General features: G+C 42.6%; 1 protein-coding gene across 3 annotated transcripts in view; it reads left to right on the top strand.

Annotated features, from left to right (window-relative positions):
• The window catches only part of SEMA5B (semaphorin 5B), a 283,502-nt gene that overhangs the window by 204,879 nt on the left and 52,460 nt on the right, over positions 1 to 26,163 (top strand). For all 3 annotated transcript variants that reach the window (XM_052792870.1, XM_052792869.1, XM_052792871.1), the window contains 6 exons: positions 4,744 to 4,842; positions 5,657 to 5,870; positions 8,431 to 8,716; positions 13,068 to 13,203; positions 16,725 to 16,932; positions 19,114 to 19,321. In XM_052792870.1, coding sequence (XP_052648830.1) covers positions 4,744 to 4,842; positions 5,657 to 5,870; positions 8,431 to 8,716; positions 13,068 to 13,203; positions 16,725 to 16,932; positions 19,114 to 19,321 — 1,151 coding nt within the window. The remainder of the gene's footprint in view (positions 1 to 4,743; positions 4,843 to 5,656; positions 5,871 to 8,430; positions 8,717 to 13,067; positions 13,204 to 16,724; positions 16,933 to 19,113; positions 19,322 to 26,163) is intronic.

Here is a 26,163-nt window from a genome sequence, read left to right as displayed (position 1 = left end):
ATAATAGATTGGTATGTGATGAAATAGTTTTAGCCTAAAAAAAAAAAAAGAATTAGAAAGGAGATCTCTGACAACAGGGCTTGAGTTGTTTATGCAAAATAAAAGGCCAGTTAAAGTAGTGCCTATATATGGTTATGTTTTCAAGGAAATATGCATCTATACAATGAGATTAAGGGCTTATAACATTGCAGAACTCCAGTGTTCAGAGATGACAGAAGAAACGACTCCAGAAGCACCTGCAGCTAGCTTATTTGCAGCATCCTGAAAATGTCTTTTTAAATTTTACCTCAAACCGAAGCCAGCAGGAGTTCAACCCCTCCATTTGCTGATCTGTCCACACAAATGAAGGGAGTAACAGGGCACCACTCTCAGTTCTCAGGTTTGAAATGTGCTTTCAAAGCAGCCTGACATCTCTATGAGCTAGAAAGAGGCCTGGTCCTGTCCACAGTCCTGGACATTACAGCATTCACAGACAGATACATTTAAATCTCAATGTTGCAAAAAATGAAATAAATGAGGATAGGCTTAAACAGGGGGAGATGGGAGGAAGGGGCTTCAGTGAAGTTTATTCTCTTAGTGACAGTGAGACCCTGTGCCCTGTAGGGTTGAGCATTAGATGTCATGTACTCTTCCTTTCTAGGAAAACAAGAGTCATTAGACTGGAGAAAAGTGATATCTGCTCAATTTAAGGCCTTATCTCAAAAAAGGGACCAGTACCAGGTAATTTTGAGGAAGGAGCAAGAAACCCAAAGTGGGTAACACATAGTTCATAGGAAAATCGGAGATATGCTTAATGCTCTGGCAGTGAGCCACAGGTTTTTATCAGCTCTGGCATATATTTAATAATAATCCCAACTAATATAACTGGGTTATTCTCATTAACCATATAAATTCCCAGTCTTCCACCTTTATTTAAATCCTTAATCTCTTGATCCCAATAGTATCTTCTGGTGATGAGATTTGTAGACTGATCATACACAGATTTAACTGTCTGCTCCACAATGTGAGAGCAGGATCCAAATATTGTCTCGTCTGGACAGAGTTGGGTTCAAGCTTGCCAAATTTTCTGGCTGTATTAAAGCCCATCTGAATTTTGCCTCCTGCACGCCTAGAGTTTTCCAGCCACATGGAAGAAATTGCATTAAATAGCTCCTATTTTCTGTACGGGTTTGTGAGATCATTTTACCAACCAGTTGCCTCAGCTACGAATTGTTGCAGAGTGCAGCGTGTTGAATGACTTCGGAGCAAATCCAGGCTGGTTTAAAGAACGCAGAGAGGAGGCTGTTCCTCACTAGTTATTTTGAGAACAGGGTAGAAAGAGGATCTAATGTAAATCTCACCGATGATGTCTTGAGAAAAATCCTGCAAGCTGGAGCATTTAAGTGGTTTGGTTTCTTCTTTGCTTTTGTTGGAGGTTTTCATAGACTGACATGACTGGCAGTGGGTACAGCAATAAGAAATAGGAGATGAGCACAGTATTCCTCTTCAGGCTAGGCAGGTTAGAGGGATGTGGTCTGGTAGTTAGACCTTTGTTTCTGTCCTTCAGCATCTCCTCTGAGTCAGTGTGTCACCATGGCAAGTCCTTTAGCACCTGCATGTTTCAATTACCCAGCTGAGAGAACAGGGCAGATAATGTACATCTGTTTTAGAACATTACTTTAAGCTTTATAAATTGCTTTGAGACCAGTGTATGAAACGTACATATTATCATTGCTCTTCCTCCAGGAGCATGGAGTGCTGTTACCATCATCAGTAAGGCAGGTCCAGGGAAAATGCCTACTCAGTTAAATCCTAGGAACAACTACGGTTGGATATGGCCCACACCTAGTAGCGTCATTATTTAAGCAGAGTAGAAAACATCCACTAGTCACCCCAGTTTCTGCTGCTTACAGCCAATGAAATAATTAGTGGGCTTGGTGCATCCAGTTCCCTCAAAAGTATCAGCTGTCAAATGTTTCCAGTCTAACACCTCATCCGTACTGACTGTGCTCTTCTACTGTTTGCTACTGCAATTGGGAATGTACTGGAAGTCACAGATTAAATATTCACGTGCAGGTTCAGACAGCAGCAGATATATTTGCTCAGTATGGTTTCTCCTCTGTTTCAGTAAATAACTTCTGCTTTGGACTGAATGGGTACAAATAAAACCATGCTTAATTAGGCTAAAATAACACAATATTTTACCAGCTTCCAGTGTCCTTACCAAGCCAGGCTACTACGCCTTGGAGTATAGTGTGCAACAGATGCATCCTCACCAGTAGACTCCAGAAGACCATCCAGCACATGACCTCGCAGGGAAATGCTTTTTTGTGTGCTAGCTTCTCAGCTAGGAAGACTTTTATAGAAATTGAAGTTTGTTAATCTGTAATATAGTTCTCTGCAAAGAAGAGTATCCTGCAAATTAGGATTTTAGCTTTCTGCAGGACAGGGTTTTAGTTAGGAATATATTGAAGTACCTAAGCAGGAAAGGGTCCAGCAACGTAAATGGTATTAGCTGGTCTAGGTCAGAAGTTATGCTCAGACTCTGCACAAAGCAGAGAAATGTGGAAGTGGAGGGGGAACAGATGGGTACTCTCTTATTGTATGAAATTTGGGTACAGAGCTGCATTCTGGGTTAGATGCCAAATCAATCATATTCTGAAAACAAAACCCTGTTGGGAGAGGAGCCCACACCTTTTTTTTATAGCATCCCCTCAAGAATTTCTAGTACTTTGCAGTTAAATATATAGTGGTCCTAGTATTATGTGGGATTGAATAACTGTGCTCTAAAGAAAGAGGAATTACTTAACCCACTCATGAAATGCAGACATCTCTAGGGCAGGGAATAACTAACAGGGCTCACAGCACCATGTAATAATGACAGGAGAGGGCAGAGAGGCTGGCAAGCCCTTTGTCTTGTTGAAAGAAAGCAATGAGACCTCTATTCTCAACACACAGCAGGTGGGACGGTGCTTCTCACAGTCCTATTTGATAGACGGATGCACAGTCACCATGACTGATCTGCTTCTGAAATAAGAAGTGCTGAACAGACCCAGCTATGAATTTAAGCTCTCATTTTTGGGTGCCAGGCATTATGTATCTGATCCCCGATGCCCCTGCTGAGACTCAAGACTGGCAGCACCTGCTCTATGGCACTCTGTAGCCCCTGCCTGGGCTAGGTGAGTGCTCCTGGGCTGGTTCTGGAGCACAGTTCCCTGTGATCTTCTCTGTTCAAAAGCAAGCCCCACATGTTGTGCCCATGCAGTTGCTTGTCTATGGCTAATGCTGGTGGGTTTCTGCTAAATGCCGTCCTTCAACAAGTTGATTTCCATACAGCAAATGAAAGGAGATAGTACGTAATCCAGCTAAGCAACCCTCTTCCTTTCCAGATGATAGGGAGTGTTTTTACACTGCTGAATCTTGCAAATGAAGTCTTCAGGGAAATGATCAACAGTGTGGAGTGTTGTGAGACAGGGAAGCTCGCAGAGTGATTGCTGCTTACGGACGGAGCAGCAGTGTCTGCAGCTGTAGGCTCAGCTTAGTGGCAAATTATGATCTATTGGAGGGAGGAAAGCAAAACAGCCATGATAACCCAGCTGAGGTTGTTACTTTTTAACAAGTTTCCTTTTCTGTTTACAGTAGAATATAATAGACTTCCCTCACTTGGAGCTGTGTGGGTGCCAGTCATTAGCAATCGCTCATATCCTTTCTTCTGAGGTGACTCCAGAGCCAAGGGCGGGCAGGCTGGTGCCGGGCTTGCTGTATATCTCTCATTGGGGCTGTTTGGATGAACTTTGGGACAGGTGGCTCTCGAGCCTCTTGCACTGCCCGTGGGAGTTGCACACTAGTCTCGCAACTCCCTTTCCCTGTGTGTACTGTTAGAAAGTCCCTGCCTTATGTGGCCTCTTCCTCCCCCACTGCTTAACTCCCCGGAGATGCTCAGTTAGCCAGATCTGCAGTCCACAGGTCTCTGGATACGAGGCTGTGGGGAGGAAGACTGTGGCTCTCCAACAACATGAAGAAGATTTTCTGAAAAAGCCAACTGCAGCCTTGTGCTGCCAGCCCTACTCCAGCGTGGAGGGACAGGAGCCCCACACCTTTGGGGACTGGCACGTGGAGGGAGTTGCCTGTCTGTGGTCGTGCAGCTGAGAAGAGGGGATTTGCTATTTCTCACTGGCCTGGCCTGAAAGACAAACTCCTTCTACCATGGAAAATCCTGAGCACACAATCCTTGTGGGAGGCAGGAAGTAACAGCCTGTTCAAGCACGAGATTCTCCTGACCAGCCTGGTCTATTAAAGAGAAGTTCCTGCTGTTTTCCTGCTGGCACTGGTGTGAATTATAGTGCAGACGGACCCGCTGTCCTTCACTGGAGTTTGTGTCTGGGTAATGTTTTCAAAGCTGCAGCATTGCTGGGAAAAATAGGTCAGAAGTATCATCATGAAAAGAGGGAGGATTCCTCCTCCAACCTAAGCAGAGCACAGAAAGAGGCACTTGTGTAGCTGATACAGAGTCAACCTGATGGATAACATCCTATCCAGGGACTGTGCAGGGTTATGATTAGAGAAATAACCAGCAAATTGGGTTTGCTCACTTAGACTGCTAGCTCCCTACAGCTGTGCGCTGCTTGATGCAACAAATCTCAGTCTGAGTTAGAGCTAAGGAAGGTGTATTCCAGCTGCAATACAGGTAATTTTTTTAATGTAATAAATAACCCCACAGTCTCCTTTTCAAAAATCCTTTGTCTCTGTCTTGTGTCCCTATAGGAAGAGTGCCAGAACTATGTCCGAGTGCTGATTGTTTATGGCAAGAAGGTTTTTACCTGTGGTACCAATGCCTTTTCACCGGTGTGTTCCAGTCGACAGGTCTGTTTTGCATCTTTTACAGTGGCAGGGAGGGCTGGATACATGCTCTGGGGAAGGCCAGTCATTTGGCAGGGCATCACGGAGGCAGAGAATATGTTTCAAATGTAGCTATCTGAAATTATTTTGGTTTTCTTCTTTGGGTCCCTTTGAGCTGCTTCGGGGCAGTGGGCGTATCTGCAGGTGGGGAACAAAAAACTCGTGTTATGGGTGAGCTGGATCTGGACAAAGTGCTGTTCATGTAAACTCTGGGTATGCTGCTGAAAATGGGGAATATAGACAAGCTTAGCTGTGAGTACCTCCTAAGCTGAATACTTAAATGTTTCCTTAAAATAAATGGCAAAACTCCCTTTGGCTTCAAGGGAGGCAGGAGCAGGTCCAGAGCAATGTTTATTTTTATATTTTTTAATGCCAGTATGCATTCAGGAGGTGTCTATGGAAGATTAGAAACCTGTGCTAGCAGCAGGAGCACCTGATTACAGTGAGTGCGTTGGGGCCTAGAGGCTTTATTGGCTGGGGAATTACCCTTCTTACAAAGCAATAGGATCAGTGAGGCTCAGACACAACTTCTTACATTGGCAAAGGATGGATGTAAAGATCAATTTACAGTCATCGCTGACATTACATTCTTACTACATTGGCAAACGATGGATGTAAAGATCAATTTACAGTCATCGCTGACATTACATTCTTATAGCTGCCTGTTTTTTTAAAATCAGGGTTTTGCTCGTAGGTACTCGTGGACAAACTGAATTCTCTATACCAGTAAGCAAGCCAGATGCTCTTTAAATTCTCTCCTCTCTCCTTTTAAATACAGGTAGGAAATCTTAGCAAAATCATTGACAGAATTAATGGAGTGGCTCGGTGCCCGTACGACCCTCGGCATAACTCGACAGCTGTGATTACATCACGAGGAGAACTCTATGCTGCAACTGTAATTGATTTCTCTGGACGGGATCCTGCTATTTACCGCAGCCTTGGAAATGTTCCCCCACTTAGGACAGCACAATACAACTCCAAATGGCTCAATGGTAAAGTCATGTGGGTCATATCTGAGCAAGAGGTGTATTAAAGTCAGCTTGACAGGCTTGTAAATCTTTCCCTCTCTTTTCGTATTGAGATCCAGAGTTACGATGGGGAAGGGCTTCCGGTGCAATAATCGATGCATCTTAGAAGACATTTAAAAATAGCCTGGAAGTATTTCAGAGAAGTTGATTTAGAATAGAGAAAGTGGGTCTTTCAGTCTACTTAACATATATATGGGTCTCTGTCTTGCGAGATGACCAAATACATCATTTTAACAAGAAAACCACTTGAAGATTTGAAGATCAAAACCAACTTAAAGCATCATACTGTTGACCCAGTTCTGCACAGTGTTAAGCACCCTCTACTTCCACTGACTCAGCTGAAGATGGTTGGTTTCAGTGCAAAATCAGTCTGAAAATGAGAAATTTCACAGCACGTTATGTTCCATGTGAACCCATGCTGTTGTGGATTTATAGTTATTAAAAGCAGCTGTTACCCCAGCGTGATAATACCCTGCATCAAGCAAGCTATAGAATTTCAACCAGTAATTTGTGCACTGAGTCCACACCTTCTGACTGGGGCAATGCAGGCTGTAGTGATGAAGACCCCAATATTTCCCCTCTCTTCTTTGACACAGGTAAGTTGACAAGATACTCAGAATCTTTCTATTGGATTTCAGGACCTTTCAATCAAAGATACAAGCAGTGGGACTATGTGCTCTCTGGAGCTTAAGACGACTGAACTAGGCTTCTGCAGGCATACTGAAGTCAGTATGGTGATCTGGAGTTTTAGGAGAAGGATGTCATCAGGCAAGACTGTGAATTAGGACCAAGAAGCAGCATAACCCCTGTACACTCATTAGAAATATGTGCCTCTTGTCGGTGCATGCATGAAGAATTCAGAAGGAAGCCACATTGGAACAGGGGAGTTTAAGGAAAGACAAACAGAAACTGAGTTTCTAGTCTGTGACTGGAAAAACTAACATGACTTGGATTTATAAGCTTGTGCAGCATTGGTGACACTGGAGTAATTTCATCCTGTTCTGGCCACTTTTCAACAAGAAACAGAAAACTTGAAGATGATTCAGAGAAGAGCCATGGAGTGATTTGAAGCTTGGAAAGCCTGCCTCACAGTGAGAGACTTAAGGCGCTCAATTTATTTATCTTTCTGAAAAGGAGATAAAAGGTGTTTTGTTCGTGATATGGAAGTACTTACATCAAGAGAAGATTTCTGGCAGGATAAAGTTCTTTAATCTAGCAGACAAGTCATGACAAGAGCCTATGATTGGAAGCTGAAACCAGATAATGTCAAATGGAAAAAGAAGTACAGGTTGCAGGTGGGGCAGTCTTTAGTCATTTGAACAAGTCACTGAGGAAAGTGGTGGATGTAAAGCCACGTGACATTGTCCAGTAAGATCAGATCTCCTTCGAAAGATGTGGTCTAATTCACCTGTTAGTTACAGGATCTGATGGTGGAATTACAGGGTGAAATTCACTGGTTCTTGTTAGCCAGAAGGTCAGATTTGTGATCACAACGGTCCCTTTAAGGTTCACTATTTGTTTGAAGGAGAAAGTTTGATGGGAGATGCTTTGCAGTGCCCTCCCCTCTGTACCATTGTCTGCCTCCCAAACCTGCCTTGCAGCAGCATCAGCCTGCCTTCCTCTCCCTCTGCCACGACTCTGTTCTCCTTTCACTCCTGGGCTGCAGCATTAAAGGAATTCTGTACTTTCCTTTTTTCTTCTTCCTTTGAGCATTACTCAGAAATGAATGTTGTAAAAGCACCCTATAAAACCAACAGGGTTTTTTTTTGTTTAGTCAAATATTATGCATTGGCCAATCTTTTCCCTTTGCCAAAGAAGCTGTTGAGATAAAAGACCGTACACTTTAAAGCTTTGTTAAATACCCAGTTAAAATATTCACTACAAAACCAATTCAAGGTTCTTTTCAATTCTTGTGAAAATAATAACAATAATTCTAGGAGAAAAAGAATTAAGGAGAGCTTGCTTCAATACTGTCAGTCTGTGGCATGGTTTTGTTTTACAGACATAAGATAATCTTTTGTGCATAGAAACTGGAAAGGCTTCGTGATAAAAGCCAGATGTGATTGCGCTGGGAGAGTAGGTTGAATGTTTCAGTGCAGCAGTCTGGGGAATCGGGCGGATGCACGCAGCATATTTAACACATCATAAGGTGCACTTCAGAAGTGAATAGGTGAAGGAACCCAATGGGAAGGCTTTATGTTGTAAAATGAGTATAGGTACATAGAATAGTCATGCATATGCAAAGTGTTGAACTCTGCTTTCCCTGAAATCAGTAGCAGCTTTGCCAATAAAGTGGGGAAACAATGGGGTTTTTCCAAGATCTGAAAAATGGAGCTCAAGCTGTATCCCCATATATCATTATTCCCATCTACAGTTTTTATGTCCTCTGCTGACTCCAAACTCCCCGTGGTCCCAGCTTTGACAGCCTGCATAAAGGGAGATGGTGATGCAATGCATTGAGCAAGTCAGTGAGCACGGATTGATTTCTGACCTGTATAAATCTCTTAAAATGTTTGTTTTTCAGAGCCTAACTTTATTGCTGCCTACGACATTGGTTTATTCACCTATTTCTTCTTCCGTGAGAATGCGGTAGAACATGACTGTGGGAAAACAGTGTATTCTCGTGTGGCAAGGGTTTGCAAAAATGATATTGGAGGGAGATTTTTGCTGGAGGACACATGGACAACTTTCATGAAGGCCAGGCTGAACTGCTCCCGTGCTGGAGAAATCCCTTTCTATTATAATGAATTGCAAAGCACCTTCTACCTTCCTGAGCAAGATCTGATCTATGGTGTCTTCACTACTAACGTGTAAGTTGCACCGGTTTTACTGCCCTTCTTCTATCCCCAGCAGTCTGAGAGTGACAATATCCTGATTTCTTAGACAGTCTGAGCAATCGTTTTTGAAAGATCCTTTGGTTAACGTGAAGGAATAGATAGGTCTGTGTTATCCATCATGGCAACATAGCCTTTAGGGCAATGTTTTTAATCCATGGTTCATAGATTCCTGAAGTCCATAAAAGGTGACTGTGCAGTTCTAGGGTAACTTAATTTGATATAAACCTAGGCTGTGACAGATTTCTGACTTTTTGTAGTGGCAAAGCTACTTGTGTAGTTCAGAGAGCTGGTCTAAAAATGACCCAACAGAAAAATGTAATTAATTTTCAGCCAGGTTAACTGCCTGGACAACCTGACACAACTGTGTGAACATCGGAGCTGGCCCATGAGATGGACAGGTACATATGCTTAGGAGAGAAGGACTGGAAGGAGGAGAATGAGGCAGATGGGATCACGACAGCCTAGACTGAAATCAACATAAATTACTGTTGATCAACACTTTATAGAAGCAAGGTCATGCAGGCTACACAACATTTGACATTTCCAAGGGGGACTGTACCTCCACTACAGACTGTTTCAGATTCACAAATCAAAAGCAGCATTGGAACTCTGAGGGGCAGGCATGATTTCTGAAACTTCATAATCGCCTCTTTTTGGCTTGATATTGAAAAAAAACCTGTAATTGGTATGATTTAGTGTAGCTGTGAAAGCAGAAAGGAGAAGAGGAGTTAATTAAAAAATATATTAAAAAACTCATAATGTATATTTTTAAGCCAGGAAAACTCAAATAACTTTTTCTCTGAAGCCCAAGGCTAGGATGATGAGTTTCAAGCTATAACCAGTCTGCATGGTATTGAGTTTCAATAATACATGTTCTCCAGGGGGGTGTTATCCTGATGTGTAAACTAGAGAATGAAAATCTGAGTTAGTTACTTCACACGACAAACACCCAATGAAAATCTGAGTTAGTTACTTCACACGACAAACACCCAAAGTGCCTTACTCATCCTGGGTAGCCAACTTCTTTGGGGTTTTTGTGTGCAATGGTGTACTGTTGAATGTAAGTAAGGGTCTGTTCCCAAGAAGCCCACAGCAAACCAAAGAAGTGAAGCTCCAGTGAAGTACAGGCCTTCCTATTTTAATGTATCACTTGCTGGTGTGACAGGGCTTGAACTTCAGCCCTTGAACTCACAAAGCATCAGCCCCAACTTCTTGAGCTAAAGCACTGTTGGGAGCTTCACTATGAGAGTCAACAGAGCCTGAATGTTATTCCTGCTCTGTAAATGCCAAGAAGTAGGTTTTTGGCCACCCTCATCCATCTTCCATGTGTTGTTTCTGCATTACCATTGCCAACGTCAGGCAAAAGTGAGCCAGGGGAGAAGCAACTAAAAAAACCCAAACATTATTAAGCACTGCACCTTGACTGTGGACTTCAGGGAAAACCTGTCCTGGGATTGAGAGCAGCGTGAGTCATTCTCTAAGAACATTTAGAGGATGTTAGCCAAACTTCCTGAACATTAAAAGGAAACCCGGCTACTGCTTTGGGCATTTGAGATGACACTTCCCCCTGCCGCCCCAGAGCGGACTTCTATGCCCATAGTGATAATGTTTTATCTATCCATTTGTCCATTCATCTAGCCGAGAACAGAAGTTGGAAATGAGAAAATTATTAATAACTGTATTATATTTATCAAATCGGTATAGTTTTTGGACTATAAGCGGGGAGACATAAGCTAGCTCTGGTTGGAACAGTTCTCTTCTGCTGCATCTGTCTCCCAGGTTTAACATGAGACATGATGAGTGTTACCTGTCTCCTTTGGGTTACACTTAAGTCAATCTTCATACATTACAGGTGTACGTTCTCTCTTGTATCTTCTGAGGACAATATAATATGTAACATTTGTGTAATTGAAGAAATGAGTTATTGATAATAGCTGAAGTTAGATCAAGTAGCGTTTTGGGTCTACAACATGATGTTCTTTTGAGAGTTCAAAGAGAAAATGTTCCAATTTGTCATCTGACTAGAGAAATAATGGTAATTATTCTTTTAACTTCCACTGGGACTTATGTCATGCTGCATAAGCTCTGCATACCAAAGAGCGTTGATGTATGCTCCAGTCTGAGTTTCTTTGTAACAGAATACCAATGCATCACAAAACTATGATTTTTTTGTTTAAAGGTATTTTTATTTTGGAAGGTTCATGTTTAATGCATTTAGGGTCATCTTATAAGAAAGCGATATTAGTGGTTGTGGTAACACCCACAGGTAGATTTATTGCTTCATGTTATGTTATGCCCAGCTGAATCAGTGGGAAAGAGAGCTTTTGGGGGAAGCTGCTGATGAAATATTTAAGATGTTTTTATTAAAATTTTTCTGGGAGGCAGTAGAGACAATGTTAAAACCTCCTTGAACTCAACCCATTCTCTAAACCACCTAGTTAATCACAGGAGGTAGGAGGTGGGAATAAAGGAGGTTGCACTTCACACCAGGACAACACAGGGGCCGGCTGCACAAGTTGATGTCACTGGCTTGAGACTGGGATCGAACTTTTCGTAGGGAGGGAAGGGAAATATGCCAGGCCACAGATGGAAAGGAAAATGGGCCACAGGTTTAATGGAAAACCTCTTTCCTTTCTCCTGTCTAGCAAAGGGAAACGGCTAAACTGTGGAGTCCTTAGCAGGGCCCTAAAAATACACTTTTTTTTTTTTTTTAAGTATTTTTGTTAGACTAGTGGGGTTTTATTCTTTCTTTTCCTTTTTCATTTTCTTTCTCATTCTCTTTTTTTTTTCCATGTGTGCCTCAAGGCATTTACTTGTCATCCATCATTAGCTTTGTCTTAAGAGCTGCCGTCTGTGAGCATGCACTGCGTCAGCGGTGTTCAGACAAAAGTGGAGAAAGGTTCGCCTGGCGTTGCTTTGACATGTTCAAAGTGAGCTACTCCATCATTCTGGGGATGGAAGGGGCAGGGGCAGAGAACGGGAAGGCAAAGCAAGAAGTTCTTCCTGACGTTGTATTGCTCAGAAGAAATATGCAGTGAAAGAATCTGTTCTTCTGCTTTCCAGCCTGGGATTGTGGAGCAAGGCATTTTTTTGTGCAATAGAGTGTAATTATTGGTTTAGTAAAAAAAAAAGTGTTCTTTTCAGAGAATTCAAATTGCTTTAATTAGCAGAAAGATACATACAGCAGCACTTGGGTTATTTAAAAGGCACTGTGACGAGTCAGTCTCTGGTGCTAGCCCTATTTTTAGTTTTATTCTGATATCTTTTGCTCTAAATGTTTTTCTTTTTCTTTAAAAAAAAAAAGCAGGAGGGAAGGGGAGGGCTGGGAGCAGGTTTGAATTTCAGGTTACCACTTAGCAAACATTCCTTTCTGGGCCAGCTTCAGTGAGGTGCCCTCACCATCTGGGAAGCACCCTCCAACCCTCTTGAGGCAAAAGTTGCTGAGCCTGCTCAGGACCTTGCAGAAATGGGTCCTCCGTGACTGAAATGAGACAGCGAAGGCCGATTAATCTGGGTGCAAGTCTGACTGGGCAGTGGAGCATTGCTAAAATAAATTCCCTTCCAAAGAGTCCTTCCTACAGTGGCATTTCCCTAGCCTTGCCTCCGCTGGCTGGTGCGTGCGTGGTGAACAGTCAGCCTGAGACAGATGCTATTCCCAGCTGGGAACACAAAGAAGTGAACTGTGATCATTGAAAACAGAGGCTTTCACATATTAGCAAGACCTTTTTGCGTGCTGAGCTGCTGTAACAACCAGCCTGGCTTGCACTGTCACCCTTTCCCTTCCCCTGCATGCATATGCATGCATGTGTGTATTTTATTTTTATTTATATATATCTCTCTCTATATATATATATCTATCTATCTATATATATATATAGATAAAAATATTAGGGGATATATTTTATAGCTGAATATTTCAGGAGCCTGTAGAAACAGAATTTCACCTTGAGAAACACCAAGAGATTAAAAATTAGGTTGTTTGTAATCAATAAAGATAGATGGGTTGTTAAAAAAATAAAAATAAAACCAGACACAAATAATCCATGCAAATTAAACTGTATTCACCTTTCTTGTCAGAACTGCTTCCATGGCCCTTAAATCACAGACATTTTAAAACCAAGCTTAAAATTGATTCTCAAAATTGCCATGCAAGCCATCTGCATTTTACAATTTATTTATTTATTTTTACTCCCTGTGAGATTGGTATCACTGTACATCTACCTAGCAATTTACATGTATTTTATCTGAGAGGAGTTTGGTGTCTGTTATGATGAAAATGTCAATGTTCTAATGATTAAATTGATTTCTTTCTCCCCTTTTTCAGAAACAGCATAGCTGCCTCAGCAGTGTGTGCCTTCAATCTTAGTGCTATTACTCAGGCATTTAATGGCCCTTTCCGTTACCAAGAAAACCCAAGATCAGCCTGGCTGCCAACATTAAACCCCATCCCTAATTTCCAGGTAATGCTGCTGCCCTTCATTTACTCCAGTCCCTTTTATGTTCTGTCACTCCAGTGGGTTGATTTGTGTGGGGCTCATTTTTCCAGGTAGACCCATGGTGCAGGTAAATTGTATTTCTCCACATTTATGAGTGTTTTAGTCTATGGAACTTCTTGCCACATGTTATTGAGACTACGGGATTCATGGCAAAAAATGAATGGTTTTACCGATAATAAGAATGCTCAGATTTTTTATAATAGTGAATAATTTAAATCTTTGTTACGCTCATCACTGACACATAAACTCCAAGAATGTGATCCTCACTAGGGGACATAGAGACATATCCCCACTGAAACTGGGAAGGATTGAAAGCTGAAGCTGGACAAAGTCAAGCTAGAACGGAGACAACCTATATTTTTAAACAAGAAAGGTAATTAACCACTGTGACTGTATAAGGATATGATGAATTTTCCATCACTTGATAGGGCCCCTAAGGCTACCAGTGTTTCAGTGCAAGACAGATGTCTTTCCAAGACACGGTAGCTCAGCCAGAAGTTATGGACAGGTTACAGCAGTAACTGGTGAAGGAGGACACATGAAGATGGTCACAGTGGTTCCTTCTCACCTTAAAAATCTTTGGTTTTATGAATGAGCAACTTTCCGGGATTATCAGTTAAGGCCAATTTGAAAATTATAGAACAACTTCAGTTGCTTTATGCCCAGATTCAGTCAGTGCGGTGCAGAGTATGTGTGTGACAGCCCCTGCAAACCTGAGTCTTCTGAAGCATAAGCCCATTTCACAGCTCAGTCCCTTCCCACCAGGGGAGTCCTAGGGAGGATGGACTTGTCTTCCTGTCCTCGCTTCCCTATGATGAATCCTTTCAGTCCGATTGTGTGAATCTGGCTCTCCTTTATTATGGCAAAGGTGCTGAGTCTGCCTGCAAATGCCATCTCCCTTCAAGCTGGTGATGTCAGGGAACTTCCAAAAAGGACTCTGCAGTTGCCTGAAATCCCAGCAAGAGCAGATGGGAGGCAGGTCCATGCTGCAGGCAGGGATGTGCTTGGGTTCCTGCTGAGGAACCTGATTTCTCCAGCTGAATTCCCTCATGGCACCTGAGTGAGGGCTTCTGCCTGTACAAGGTGGCACAGGTTTGGGCTCTCGATCATCCCCTCTGCTTGGTGCACTCAAAACCAAGGAACAAAGCTTTGCTGAAGGCCCTGCCGTGCCAAACATGGGCAGTCTTTTTTTCTTCTCTCTTTTTTTTTTTTTTTTTTTTTGAGTTTAAAGGGAACGTTAAGGTTAACTGAGAATCAAGGACTTTCTGTCCCTTGCTGGGCTAACCCAGGAGGAATAGAAAAGGACTTTGGAAAGCATTTCCATGTAGTGAAAAGTATCAGATAAAATGTGGAGTGCAAAGATTGCAGCAGCAAGATGAAAGAAAAGGGTCAGAGGAAAATAAGGAAAGGAGAAGGAGGTATGAGGCAGACAAAAGGAAGATTGCAAGAAGAGATTAAGATGTTTTTCAAGTGCAGGAGGAACAAGAGGTCAGTGAAGGGCTTTTAGGAGATGACAAGGGTAATTTAGTGACAGAAGAGGCAGATATCGCAAAAAAATTAAATTAATTTTTTTGCCTCAGTGTTCACAAAGGAAGATGAAGGAAGCATGCCAGAATTATTTTTTTTTCTTGCAGGGGGGAAGGAGAAATACTGAAGGATATAGAGGATCAGGGTAGTGCAGATAATCAGGAAATTAGAACAAAACAAAATAAAACCAAACCAGAGGGATGCTGTGTCAGCACGTGGGCTGCCAATAGACCAAAAGGATTATCTGTGACTTGATGAGAATAGAAAACAAAACCAACAATGACATTCCTGCCACTGGGACTCCTCCTTCAGTGACACTCTAGAACGGAAAGTGAGTGGGGATAAAAGCATGCAAAGCAAGACAGTACTGTAAACCAGAAGGAGTACAGGATACAGCAGAAGAAAGAGATCTAAAAACTCTTTAGAATGTGGGATGAGTCATGAACTAAAAAAGACCATTGCAATAGAAAAAAAACCATTAAAACCCACTTGAAGACACATCAAAACCCCACTGATGTTTCCTTAGTCTGGCTACTCAGGAAGATGCCTAAGCTGATAAAAAAATGACCATGTTCATAGGTGGTGGGAATTAGTATCACCCTGTTCACCTAGTTCACACAAGCTCCAAAATATTGTAGGGCTTAGTACACCAGCTGTTAGGATCTGTATTTACTGTGTAAATGTGAGCTAAATTCTTGTCAACTCATTTTAGCACCTTGTAAAGAGAAGCTCTGCATGGTGCACCGTGGAAAGGCAGCCACACTGCAAAGAATTGCTTTGATGCATATCGAGAGTATGCACGTGGGAAATTTGCACACTGTAGCTGGAGTGCTGTAAATTGACATCCTAATTCACAGTATACTAACTTCTTTTCCAAGGAAAGCCCAAACGCCTGGACCCAAAATGAAGAAAAATAAATTTGTGGGTTTTTTTCTAATGAAGTTACTCAGGTGTGAGCTTCACTTAGTGAGAAGCGAAGTTTTCCATGGACTGAGTATGTATGGGAGTTGGCAGGATTTCTAGTTGTACCACTGACTCCCATGGCCTTGGGCAAGATATATAACCAGTCACCCAGCTGTCTTTTGGGATACTAAATCTTCTGCCCACCATGCATGGCATTGTGGGGAAGAGTGAAGATCCAGCCCTGATTACTGACGTGGACAGTTTCATCTTGCATTGGCTTTTGAAAATGCTGAATTCTAGAGATTAGCGTGAGATAGAAACTCAAGCCTTAAGATGTGCTATCCACCTGGTAGGAGTTATGCTGGTGTGGAAAAGAACACAAGATGAGCTCTCTTCTTCCCTCCTATTCTGGATGGACAAGGGCATTGAGTCCTATTTCAGTGCACCCCTTGGTGCCGGAGGATGGATGAACACAGGCTGATCTGCCATTCACTGTGGTGATAGAAGAGCTGCGTGGGGGGAGGGGGGAGCTAGTGGCTAACCTGACTTGCTTCAGATGAAACCGGAGGGGTCTGTTCAGAATGGAGCACATCAGAGAAAAGCAGTGTGGTGAGTTGGGTTCTTTGATGCAAAACCAACCCGTTTTTCAGGTTTTTTAACCTCCAGTTTTCATGCATTGTGTAGAGTCTGAAGATTATTTGAAAAGCTTCAAGGATTTATCACCGCAAAAACTTTCTGTCCACTGCTAGCTTTAAATCTTTCTACAGCTAGTTTTAATTCTTTGTTTTCCTCCTCGGTTTGTTAATGCCTTTTGCCCTTCTGATGTGCTGGCTGCAGGGTATCACAAGGGAATGAAACACCACATCGCTGGTCAGTGGACCAGTAGGCTGAGGACCTATGATCAGGCTAAGGGCCTGATCCTGTGACCCTCACACAGACCCACCTCCCCAGGAAATCAACAGGACATGGGTTTCCAGAAGAATTCCAGGGTTTGGTCTTAGGCTGCTGGAGTGGGGAGAAAATGCAGGTGCTGAAGTGCAATCTTCCATGTTTAGTGTGGGACGCTGAGTGATGACAGCCCTAACGAGAACCTGACGGAGAGAGTCCTGCAGGATGCGCAGCGCTTGTTCCTGATGAATGATGTCGTGCAGCCGGTGACTGTAGATCCGTACGTGACTCAGGACAGCATTCGATTTTCCAAGCTGGTGGTTGATATTGTTCAGGGGAAGGATACTCTCTACCACGTGATGTATATTGGAACAGGTAAGAGCATCAGGGCTTGAGAAAATTCCCTCCACTTGCTCGTAGACCTAGCAGCTCTGGGACCCTGGTCATGATGTCATTACACAGTTGTCATTCAATACCATTTTGGCACAAAACTGCATGGAAGTTAGTTTGCCTGAGTAAATTAAAAGCAGGATGGAGGACCTGAGGCAGAGTCCCAAGTGAACAGACCATAAATCTACATTGTGTTTAAAAACAACAATAACATTTTTCTCCCTTGTATAAAAACATGTTTCAACTAATCAGGCTAATACACAACAGTGGGGAAGAGCAAAGGTCACTGAAATGCTCTGTGGTGTCGTGCACGTAAGTAGCCTCTCTGCGCTATGACATACTCATCTCTAAATAAGCAATAATAATTCTTAACCTCCAGGCTTGCCCAAGGTTTTAATTATGTCTTTCTTTGCACTTCCATGTGCCTACTGGCATATGACTCCCAGTGCTTTCGGGAATGGGCATGCACTGAAATGTAATGCAGATGGGGAAGCCGAGGCAAGTGCTTTTTTGTGGTAGCATAGCGAGCCAGTGGTAGAATTAAGTATATGATTTAGTCTCTTGATTTCTACTGCCATTCTGTAATTAGCAGGACACATTGCCTCTTCTGAAAAGCACAGAAATCTTGGATAAATGAAAGATGCTGAAGAAGGACAAAGTGTTATAAATGGTTGTCTTAGCCCATATTCATACTAATGATAGAGGTTAAATTAAATAGTTTGATTAATCAGAGCATATGGCCAGCCTCATGGGTATAATGTTGTTATCCTCTATTGCAGAAGCTTTGACTTTAGAATAAGATGGATTGCCTCCATAAGTGTTAGTTTAATCTCACATCTGAATGCAGAGTCATTGCCTCATTCTCATGTTACCACCTTCCAGGACTGTGTCATAATTTATCTAACTTTTACCACCACTTATTTCAAAAGTGATCATCTTGGATGTGTTCTAGTAACATTCCCCCTGTGGGAGCCTCCATGGACATTGATTATGATGAGAAGATTGTACTTAAATGGAAACACAACATGGTTCTGCCATTTTGATATCTTGATATTTTAAGTGAGGAGTCCCAGCTACAAAGCCTGAGAGAAAGCTGGGATACTTTCTGCCTCGTATCATTTGTGTAGAAAGGTCCACTGCCATAACCTTACCTCCTTATTCGTGTTTGCTTTCTGGCCCTGGTTAGTGGTGACTGAAGAGTAAGCTCTGCTGGACCTGAAACATTTAAACCAGTCAAATACTTCAGTAGACGTTCCTGCCCAGAGGCAGCCCTGAACACAAACCCAGTCCTGGGACAAACCGAGCCCCAGCTTGGGCCTCAGTCTTGTTCCACACTTAAGGCCCTTCTAAGTGAAAGAGAAGCATTGCATGGCAGCCAACCCTGCCACTGTAAATTGCTGAGCTTTGGTGCCAATACAGAAGTTACTGGGATAGAAAAATTAAGCTTCAGGAACAATTGGGGCTGACAGACCTCTTTGGGGTTTTAATGAAAAACGGTGTGGTTTCCCCATTTTCCCCAGCATAAATCTCCCACAGTTTATCACATCTTTAAATTGTTTAGGTAAGAGCACTGTGAAGACAAACATATAAGTTTCTGTGTATGCACAGCTCATGCCATAACATCCCCTTGTCAAGCTGGCAGGACGGCTTCTTCCAGGAAGAGGATCAATTAGATCCGTGACCCATGCAGTCATTACGGAGGCCTCTGAGATTTCCAGCAGGGCCGCTGCATCTGTTGTCATTTGTCATGGCATCAAATCACACCGATCTGCTCCATAAACCAAAAGAAATACAGACTCGAGGCACCAGAAATGATCCTTGCTATCTCAGGTCACCTTGCTGTATAACTCACTGGTAAGGGGAGCAGAATCTTTTCTGCCTCAGTGCTCCAACTGGGAAATATTTCCAGGTATTCACTCTCCAGATGGTTCACATCCTTCTGGATTCTCATTAAAATGCATTCACAGGCGGTTTCTGGAGTGTCTGAGAACTGCTGAAGTTTGTAACGATGTAGCTGGAGCTCTTTCTACCACATGCAGCAGGTGACCCAGAACTAGGTTTAAAGTGGCTGTGTAAAGATGACATTAATATTTCCCTCTTTAGGCAGGTATGAAATGAAGTCAACGCCTCCAAGATTTACTCATGCCTTGTTTCTTGTTCCATTAGAGTACGGCACCATCTTGAAGGCCCTTTCTAGCACTAACAGGAGCCTAAGGAGCTGTTATTTAGAGGAAATGCAGATCCTCCCCGATGGACAACAGGAAGCAATCAAGAGTCTCCAAATCCTGCACAGCGACAGGTCGCTCTTTGTGGGCTTAAATAATGGAGTGCTTAAAATTCCTCTGGAGAGATGCTCCATGTACAGAACAGAAGGGTAAGCAAATTTATAGCTCTGATATATTCCACTTCAGGTTAAAAAGAAAAGCACCAGGGAAACATATTATAGTCTGATTCAGTTTAGAAGGCTTTTTTTCATCACTACAAGACAAAAGACACTGTTGAAAGTGCATCTCCTGATAGATACATTCATGACAGGAGCAATGAGAGTGAGCAATATTTTTTTTGGTAAATATTAATTAGTCCTCATCAGAAATTAATTGTATGTTTACCAAGGAAAGGCTTGCAATATTTACTACTTTTTTTTTTTTAACTTGACATTTCCGTGTTGCTTTTATTAACTCCGTGTGTTTTGCTAGTAGTTCTTATTGGCAGTATGGCTGCAGGTTTCTGAATTTGGGCTGCAGCCAGCATATCCTGGCTTATCCGAGTGATCACCTCGCAAACATCTGATGAGGCAGGGCTGGGCTGCATGGCAACTTGTTATTGCTTTTGGAATCCAATAGCTCATCTCAACTATGTGTGACACCCCTTACACCTGGGTAGATTCTCTGCCTTGATTGTACCTTTTAAAGGGAGTAGGAAAAAAGACCTTTTTTTAGTTGTCAGCCCTGGCTCCGGAGCAGTGTTCCACCCAGAAATGTATGTAGAAGGTTTCTGTATCCAAATGGTATCCCCCTATTTAAGCAGGTGAAAGAGTGTGTTACCAACTGATGGAGACATATGCTCAAATAATCTCCCTGAGTGTGTAGTGGGGTCTGCTGTGGGTAACTGCTTGTTTACATCTCTTAAAAACATTCTTCCTTTTCCTCTCTTGCCTTTGCCTTGCTTTACTTGACTAGAGTTTTGTCTGAAACTGATGTCCTCCGTGCTAGACAAGAGGAAGGATTTTGTTAGCAATGTCTAAACGGATTCCCTCTTTCATGGCCTACTGCAAGATGTCCCTGTTCTCTTGCCAAAAAAACCCTGATACAGAAAATGTCACCATCATTTTATTTTCAACAAGTAGAGTTTATCTATCAGCTTGTACTAAATTCATGTCTGTCTAAATATAAAAATACCAGCTCTTTCTATTTTCACTGAACCTCTTAATTATCCCTTTCAGAAAATGTAACTTGGTCATTACTGCAAGTTTGACACAGAAGTGTTTAATGTGTAAAGGTTTAGTTGCTTATACAGACAGGCTGACACAAAAGTGTTCAGTAAGAGAAAGAGAACCACAGTTGGAAAATGCCATCCTGTCTTCAGCCCTTAAAAGCAGAGATTTAAAAAGGTAGAACATAACAGCTGTCCTCTTCAGGCTGTCCTGGAGAGTTTCAGTTTGAGAATATTTATGTGTATATACATATATATGATCCAGTTTCAAGAGAAATGAGTTCTTCCTTTTCTTTCTTTTCCTAATCTTGAGTTCAGCTTTCCGGTAATTTATAGATCGTGTCCCAGTTTCAGCCTGCGTAAGTACTTTGTATGACAATTCCATTAAAACTCAAATGGTGGAGGTTTGCTCAACTGCCTAAAAAAGGGACAAGCTGGGAAAAAGCAGTGGTGCCTGGAGGGCAGATGGGTGGGGGTACCTCACGGGAGCACCATCAATTTAGGACCTGAGGGCCACAGAGCAGTGCCCTGCTAGTATAAGCTTAACAAAAACTGGGCTCCAAAGAAGTTCCCTTGCCTGCTGGTAGCCACAAGCAGCCTGTTTTATGCATTGTACGGCACTGAGTCCTGGCTGACATTACTGGGAAGCTTGTGTACAAATGCTGGGGTTTTCTTAAAACAAACTTTCTGGAGGCATTTTTCAGTGAAATAAGGAAGCGGTCCAGCTCTTTGGGGGATGGAGACTCAAACTCTGCCTCTCTTGACTACTTTCGTGATACTTTTAGGCAATTTAAGCCAGCCACTGGGCAATACCAAAGTACATGAGGTAGGATCTCCTGGCAGCATGGTGAGTGCATACGTTTGGTGATGTGGGAGGTCAGAATTTGCTGAATTCAGGTGCCAGCCAGCTAGTGTACTTGTTTACATTGCAATGGATCCTTTGCCCCATGGCTGAGTCTCATGGAGGGACTGTGCATTTGAAAAAAGGAGGAAAAAAGGAAGGAAACTTAGGAAAGCCAAGGAAGGCCATTATTTATTTGTTTGTTTAAAAGGATGTTTGTTATATTATTATTACTTTTTAAGCTAAGCTCTTTTTTGTAGGAAATTATTCAACTGCGAATTTTTCAGCTGCAAATGTTGGAACCCTTTTTGCCCTTAGCATCCTGGCTATGTAGGTGATAAGTCAACTTGGCCTCCTTTGTATTTCTTTCAATACTGAACTGTATCGAGAAGGATGTTTTAATTTCCTCCAGTGCATTCCACCTGGCACTTCTCCTGGGCTGTGATTTATTGCTTATTGTTGTGTCTATGTTTAATACATGCCAATATACAGCCACCACGGGAAGAAGGGCTCCCACCCCTACAACACCCCCTGCTTACTTTTTTGTCGTGCTGTGACTTCTTGACTGGCCTCCCTGAAAAGCTCTGGTTTCAGCAGTTTTTATAATGTAATCGTTTTGATGGGGGCTCAGGAAGCTTGGAGGTGATGGAGAATTTGTGCCTCCCAGGCAGGAATACCACAACATTGTTTGTTTTCTTTGGCTCTGCCCTATGTTATCAGGAAACTTTGCAGCCTTTTACACCCTGGGGGCTGATGTGGGTTCGTGATTGCTGATATAGAGCTCTTGCCTTCACCCTGCCTTCTCCCTTCTCCCTGGAACAGGCTATCATGTATCAGAGAAAATTGATCCTAGCATTGATCCCCTCCAGCAATCCTTGCTGCTGTGCTGCTTTAAAACCTTGGGGCTTGGTACTGAGGCTCAGAAATGGGGCAGAGGAAAAAGTAGCAGCGAAAGGAAGAGATGGAAAAGGAAAAAGATTTCTGCCATCTCCTTTACTGTTTGTTTATTGACACAGCATCAATTTAATCTCTTAAATGGTGACCAGAAACCTAGTCCCATGTCTTGATGTAGTTCATTGACCCAATGTATTTCTAGGTGTCTGAGCAGTGTTTTGTGTGTGCCCACTGACCTGTCTCAATCTGTCTTTTCAGAACAGCCAGTCTTAGCAACAGGGCAATGGGAAAACATCTGTAATGTCAGCTGCCCAAATTTACAGGCTGGACTTGGCTGCAGGGACCTTGCCTTGTGCGTGTGTTTTCCTGTTGTGCTTCAGTGCTGCCGTTCCCCACTCTCACTGGAGACTGTTAGAAAGATGCTCAACACGAGGAAAACCTACGAGCCCTTTGAACATGCAGCGTGTTTTGAAGGCTGCTTTGCTGGGTGGTAGCTTGGCTGTGCTTGCTGTTGGATTTTGCATGGCTTTGAAATCTTTGTAACCTCCCTACAATTTTCAAATGAGCTTGGATTTTTACCTCAAGTTGCCCCCAAGCTTTGGGGAGGGATATTTGGAGAGCCAGCGCAGCAGCTTTATCACTGACACCACCATATCTTTAGAATGTGTCTGAACAAAATCCTGAATCTGAATTTTAGAGAGGTGAGGACTTCATATCTGTAGGGGTAGTTTAGTAATCTTTTCAAAGAGCGGGGTGAGATTATTAATTTTAGGAACTGCAATCGAACAGGTAGGAAAATGAAGCTGGTTGTTGCAGGGAACACTTTGTGATCTCTTTGTATTGCCGCTTTGGAGCATCAGGACCATGGGCCTCTGAGCAGACAGAAACGCAGAGGCAGGCCTTGGAGTGATTTTGTAGACATTTTTTTGATTACACATTCAAATGAGGAAAGGAAAATGTGTTTGGGAATGAGACCAGAGGGTCTCTTGAATACCCACCTTTTCTGCTCTCCCTGTCCTGAGCAGTTTATTTTAATGGATATTATTTTAATTTATGTTGATATTCTTGCTTTCCTTTTCCTCCATCCAGTTTTCCGCATAAAATTTGCACTTCGCATGATGCAGGTTGCAATTTTGGGATGTACACTGTGGTTCTGAGAATAGTTTGTCTTGCCTGTCCTCTCCCTGTCGTGCTGTGCTCACGTGTGGGTATCCCATCAGGTTGTGTGAGTGACACCTCAGGTCAACCTCATGCCAGTGGAGATACTCCTGCTTCCGAGGCTATGGGGAGAGCCAGATCTTCTTGCATGCAGCTATGACACGCTCTCATTTGAACTCTGCCTGCTTTTTTGGCCCGGTTGCATGGAGTTTGCTGTTGAGTGATGCTGAGCTTTTGCCCTCCTACTTGGCCTAAATTCTGCCGTACATCCCCTCCAGCCATGGTGCTTAATGCAAAGCTAGCAGAAATGACTCGGCTGACAAGTACTCTTATTTGCTGACTTGAGATCTGTGTGAGAAACACAATTCACCTCTAAATAGCTCTGGGCCAGTGATCAGACAACTAAGTACGTATAGGTGAGTAACTCCTGAAATGGCTCCAGGGAGTTTTTGGAAAAAAAGGGTCAGCAGCCGCGGTAAAGAAGCAGAGAGTTTTGTGCTGTCTTTCTCCAAAGTGCAAAACTGGAGCTCCAAGCATGGTCCCTGTACCACGTCCACACTACACTTTAAGGGGGTTGAGATATTGTATGGAGGATTGCTTTGGTGGTTATTGTTATTTTATTCTGTTTTTTACTCCTTACATGGTGCAAAATCCTCTGTAACAAAGGAATGAAGCACTTGAATTTAGGACTGCAAAACCAGAATTACAGAATTGCCAGATTTCAGGAGTGAAACTGCTGGGGAACTTAATTGGAGGAATAATACAGTCTGGGAAGAGATCTAAAAATTTCCCAGTTTGGGGGAAAGAGTAAATTGAATATGGCCTGGAAATCCTCTGACCTCTTCATCAGAATGATGATAATTCCTCAAAGGACAAACAAGGAACTATTGTTGGGTAAAAAGCGTGGGAGAGAAAATGTTAAAAGCAGTAGGGGAGGCAACAAAGCAGAGACTGTTGCTCAGTGAAGCCCAGCGTCGAGCAGATCACTGAGGTGACGCTGATGGCCAGATTGTTCATCAAAGACCTTGAAAATCCAGCCCCTTCTTCTGAGCTGAGGCTGTTGAAAATCTGGCCCAGATTTTGTTTTGAAAATCTTCTCCCTGAGAGTTTTAAAAAATATCCAGCGCATTGAACATCCTTTTAAAAACAGAAGCAAAAGGAAAGGTAACAGCCTACAAAAATGTTGTGATCAAGCATAATCATCGATTTCCATCTGCTTTGGCTGATACGGCCTCTCCAAAATTAAGGGAATTAGCTAATTATTGTGCCACCAATAACATTGAAAAGCTTTGGAAGACTTCATAGGCAGAAAGGAGAGTGCTCAGCCCAATGTTTTGTCATCCACGGTACCCAATAATACATCAGAATAAATCACTAAACATCTGGTTTGGCATTCTGGTTTCATTTAAGTAAATAGCGAGACTCCCACTGACAGAGAATGAAGACATCAAACAGAACCATGATCACTAAAGCTCTTGGAAAGAATGAAGTTTGGTAGATGAAATGGATCTGTGTTCTTTAAATAGAAGTACGAAATTATACCATTTTCTCTATCCTGAAAACACATTTGCATCTGCTGTAGCAGGCAATTACTCCCATTTTCTTTAATGTAGCTGCTTATATATGTAAAGTTAAGCGCATCGACACTATTTGCAGGATATGGACCTTAAGGATGTGAGGGGATGGTACAGGTCTAAGAAACCCGGATTTCAGGATAGCAGCTGAAGAGCTTCATTTGAACTGTCTGGGAAAGGAACGTAGCCACATGTGTCTGAAATTGGAAAAAAAGAAGGCAAGGGTAAGCGGTAATGTAGGGAGCAGGGGCATGTTTCCAGTAAGATGCCAGAGAGATTGGTTTTCAGTTTCATCTTATTTGACGTTATCTTTAATGGCATGGAAGAAAGAAAATAGCATACTTTGTAGATGTCATTTAAGTATGAAGGAATCACAAATAACAGGGAGGAGAGGAATGCAATGTGGGGCCAGTAGGGAAACCAGCAAGAGGTTGAGTTTGAGGAATAAGCCTGTGCTGAAATTGCTGGTGTTTGCATCACTGAAAAAGAGAGGACACAGGAATGAAAGAGTGGAAAGGGGCTCTGCTCTGAACCAGATGAATTATTACAGTTTTTCCCATTTCTATTAAATGCTTAAACCGATGACATGCTTTACATTCATTTTAAACTGCCTGTAAGCTTTTAGGCTCCCACTTTTAGCTCCAAACTATGTAAATGGCCCCAAGTGAATGGTACTGTGGCAGAAGGGGAATTTAGCAGTAGCCAGAGTCTGCGGTTATACTACTGCTGAAATAGATGAAGGTCACTTCAGAAAAAGCCAAACAAAATCAGCTAATTTCAGGGCTCAGTGCCTTTTGTCTCCTTACTATCATGACCAGGTTGCCAGTTTGTTTTGGGGGGCTTTGGATTTGCTAGGAGGGAGGAAAAAGCGGGGAGGTTGAATGTCCCAAGGGCTTTTGTTTGCTCCTTATTTTTAAAGCATACTGCCAACATGACTTAGCTCGCAAGATCGGGAACGATTTAGCGTATGGATCCTTTTACCTCTAGCAGGCTGGCTTTAGGCCAACTCAGATCAATGATGTCTAAAAGTCATTACCATCTGATGCCTGCTAGGTGGGCTATGTGAAATTTGTTTCAACACAGTGGCGACTGACAGGAAAGCAGGTAGTTTTCTTGGAATATGTAATGTTAGGATGACATTGATGCTATTGTTATACAAACAAGATTAATAACTAAAGCTACCAGCAAGCCCCAGGGCAGATATCCATTGCATCTGTCAATTCTTGCAATTTGCTACTATTATGTCATAAGATTTGTATTCTAGGCAATGGTCATATTCAGTGATATGGCTCCTGATGCAAAGAGTCTACAGCCTTA

Source organism: Harpia harpyja, chromosome 7 (assembly GCF_026419915.1).
Source record: "Harpia harpyja isolate bHarHar1 chromosome 7, bHarHar1 primary haplotype, whole genome shotgun sequence".
Classification (NCBI taxonomy): Eukaryota; Metazoa; Chordata; class Aves; order Accipitriformes; family Accipitridae; genus Harpia; species Harpia harpyja.
This window is presented reverse-complemented; position numbering and strand designations above follow the sequence as displayed.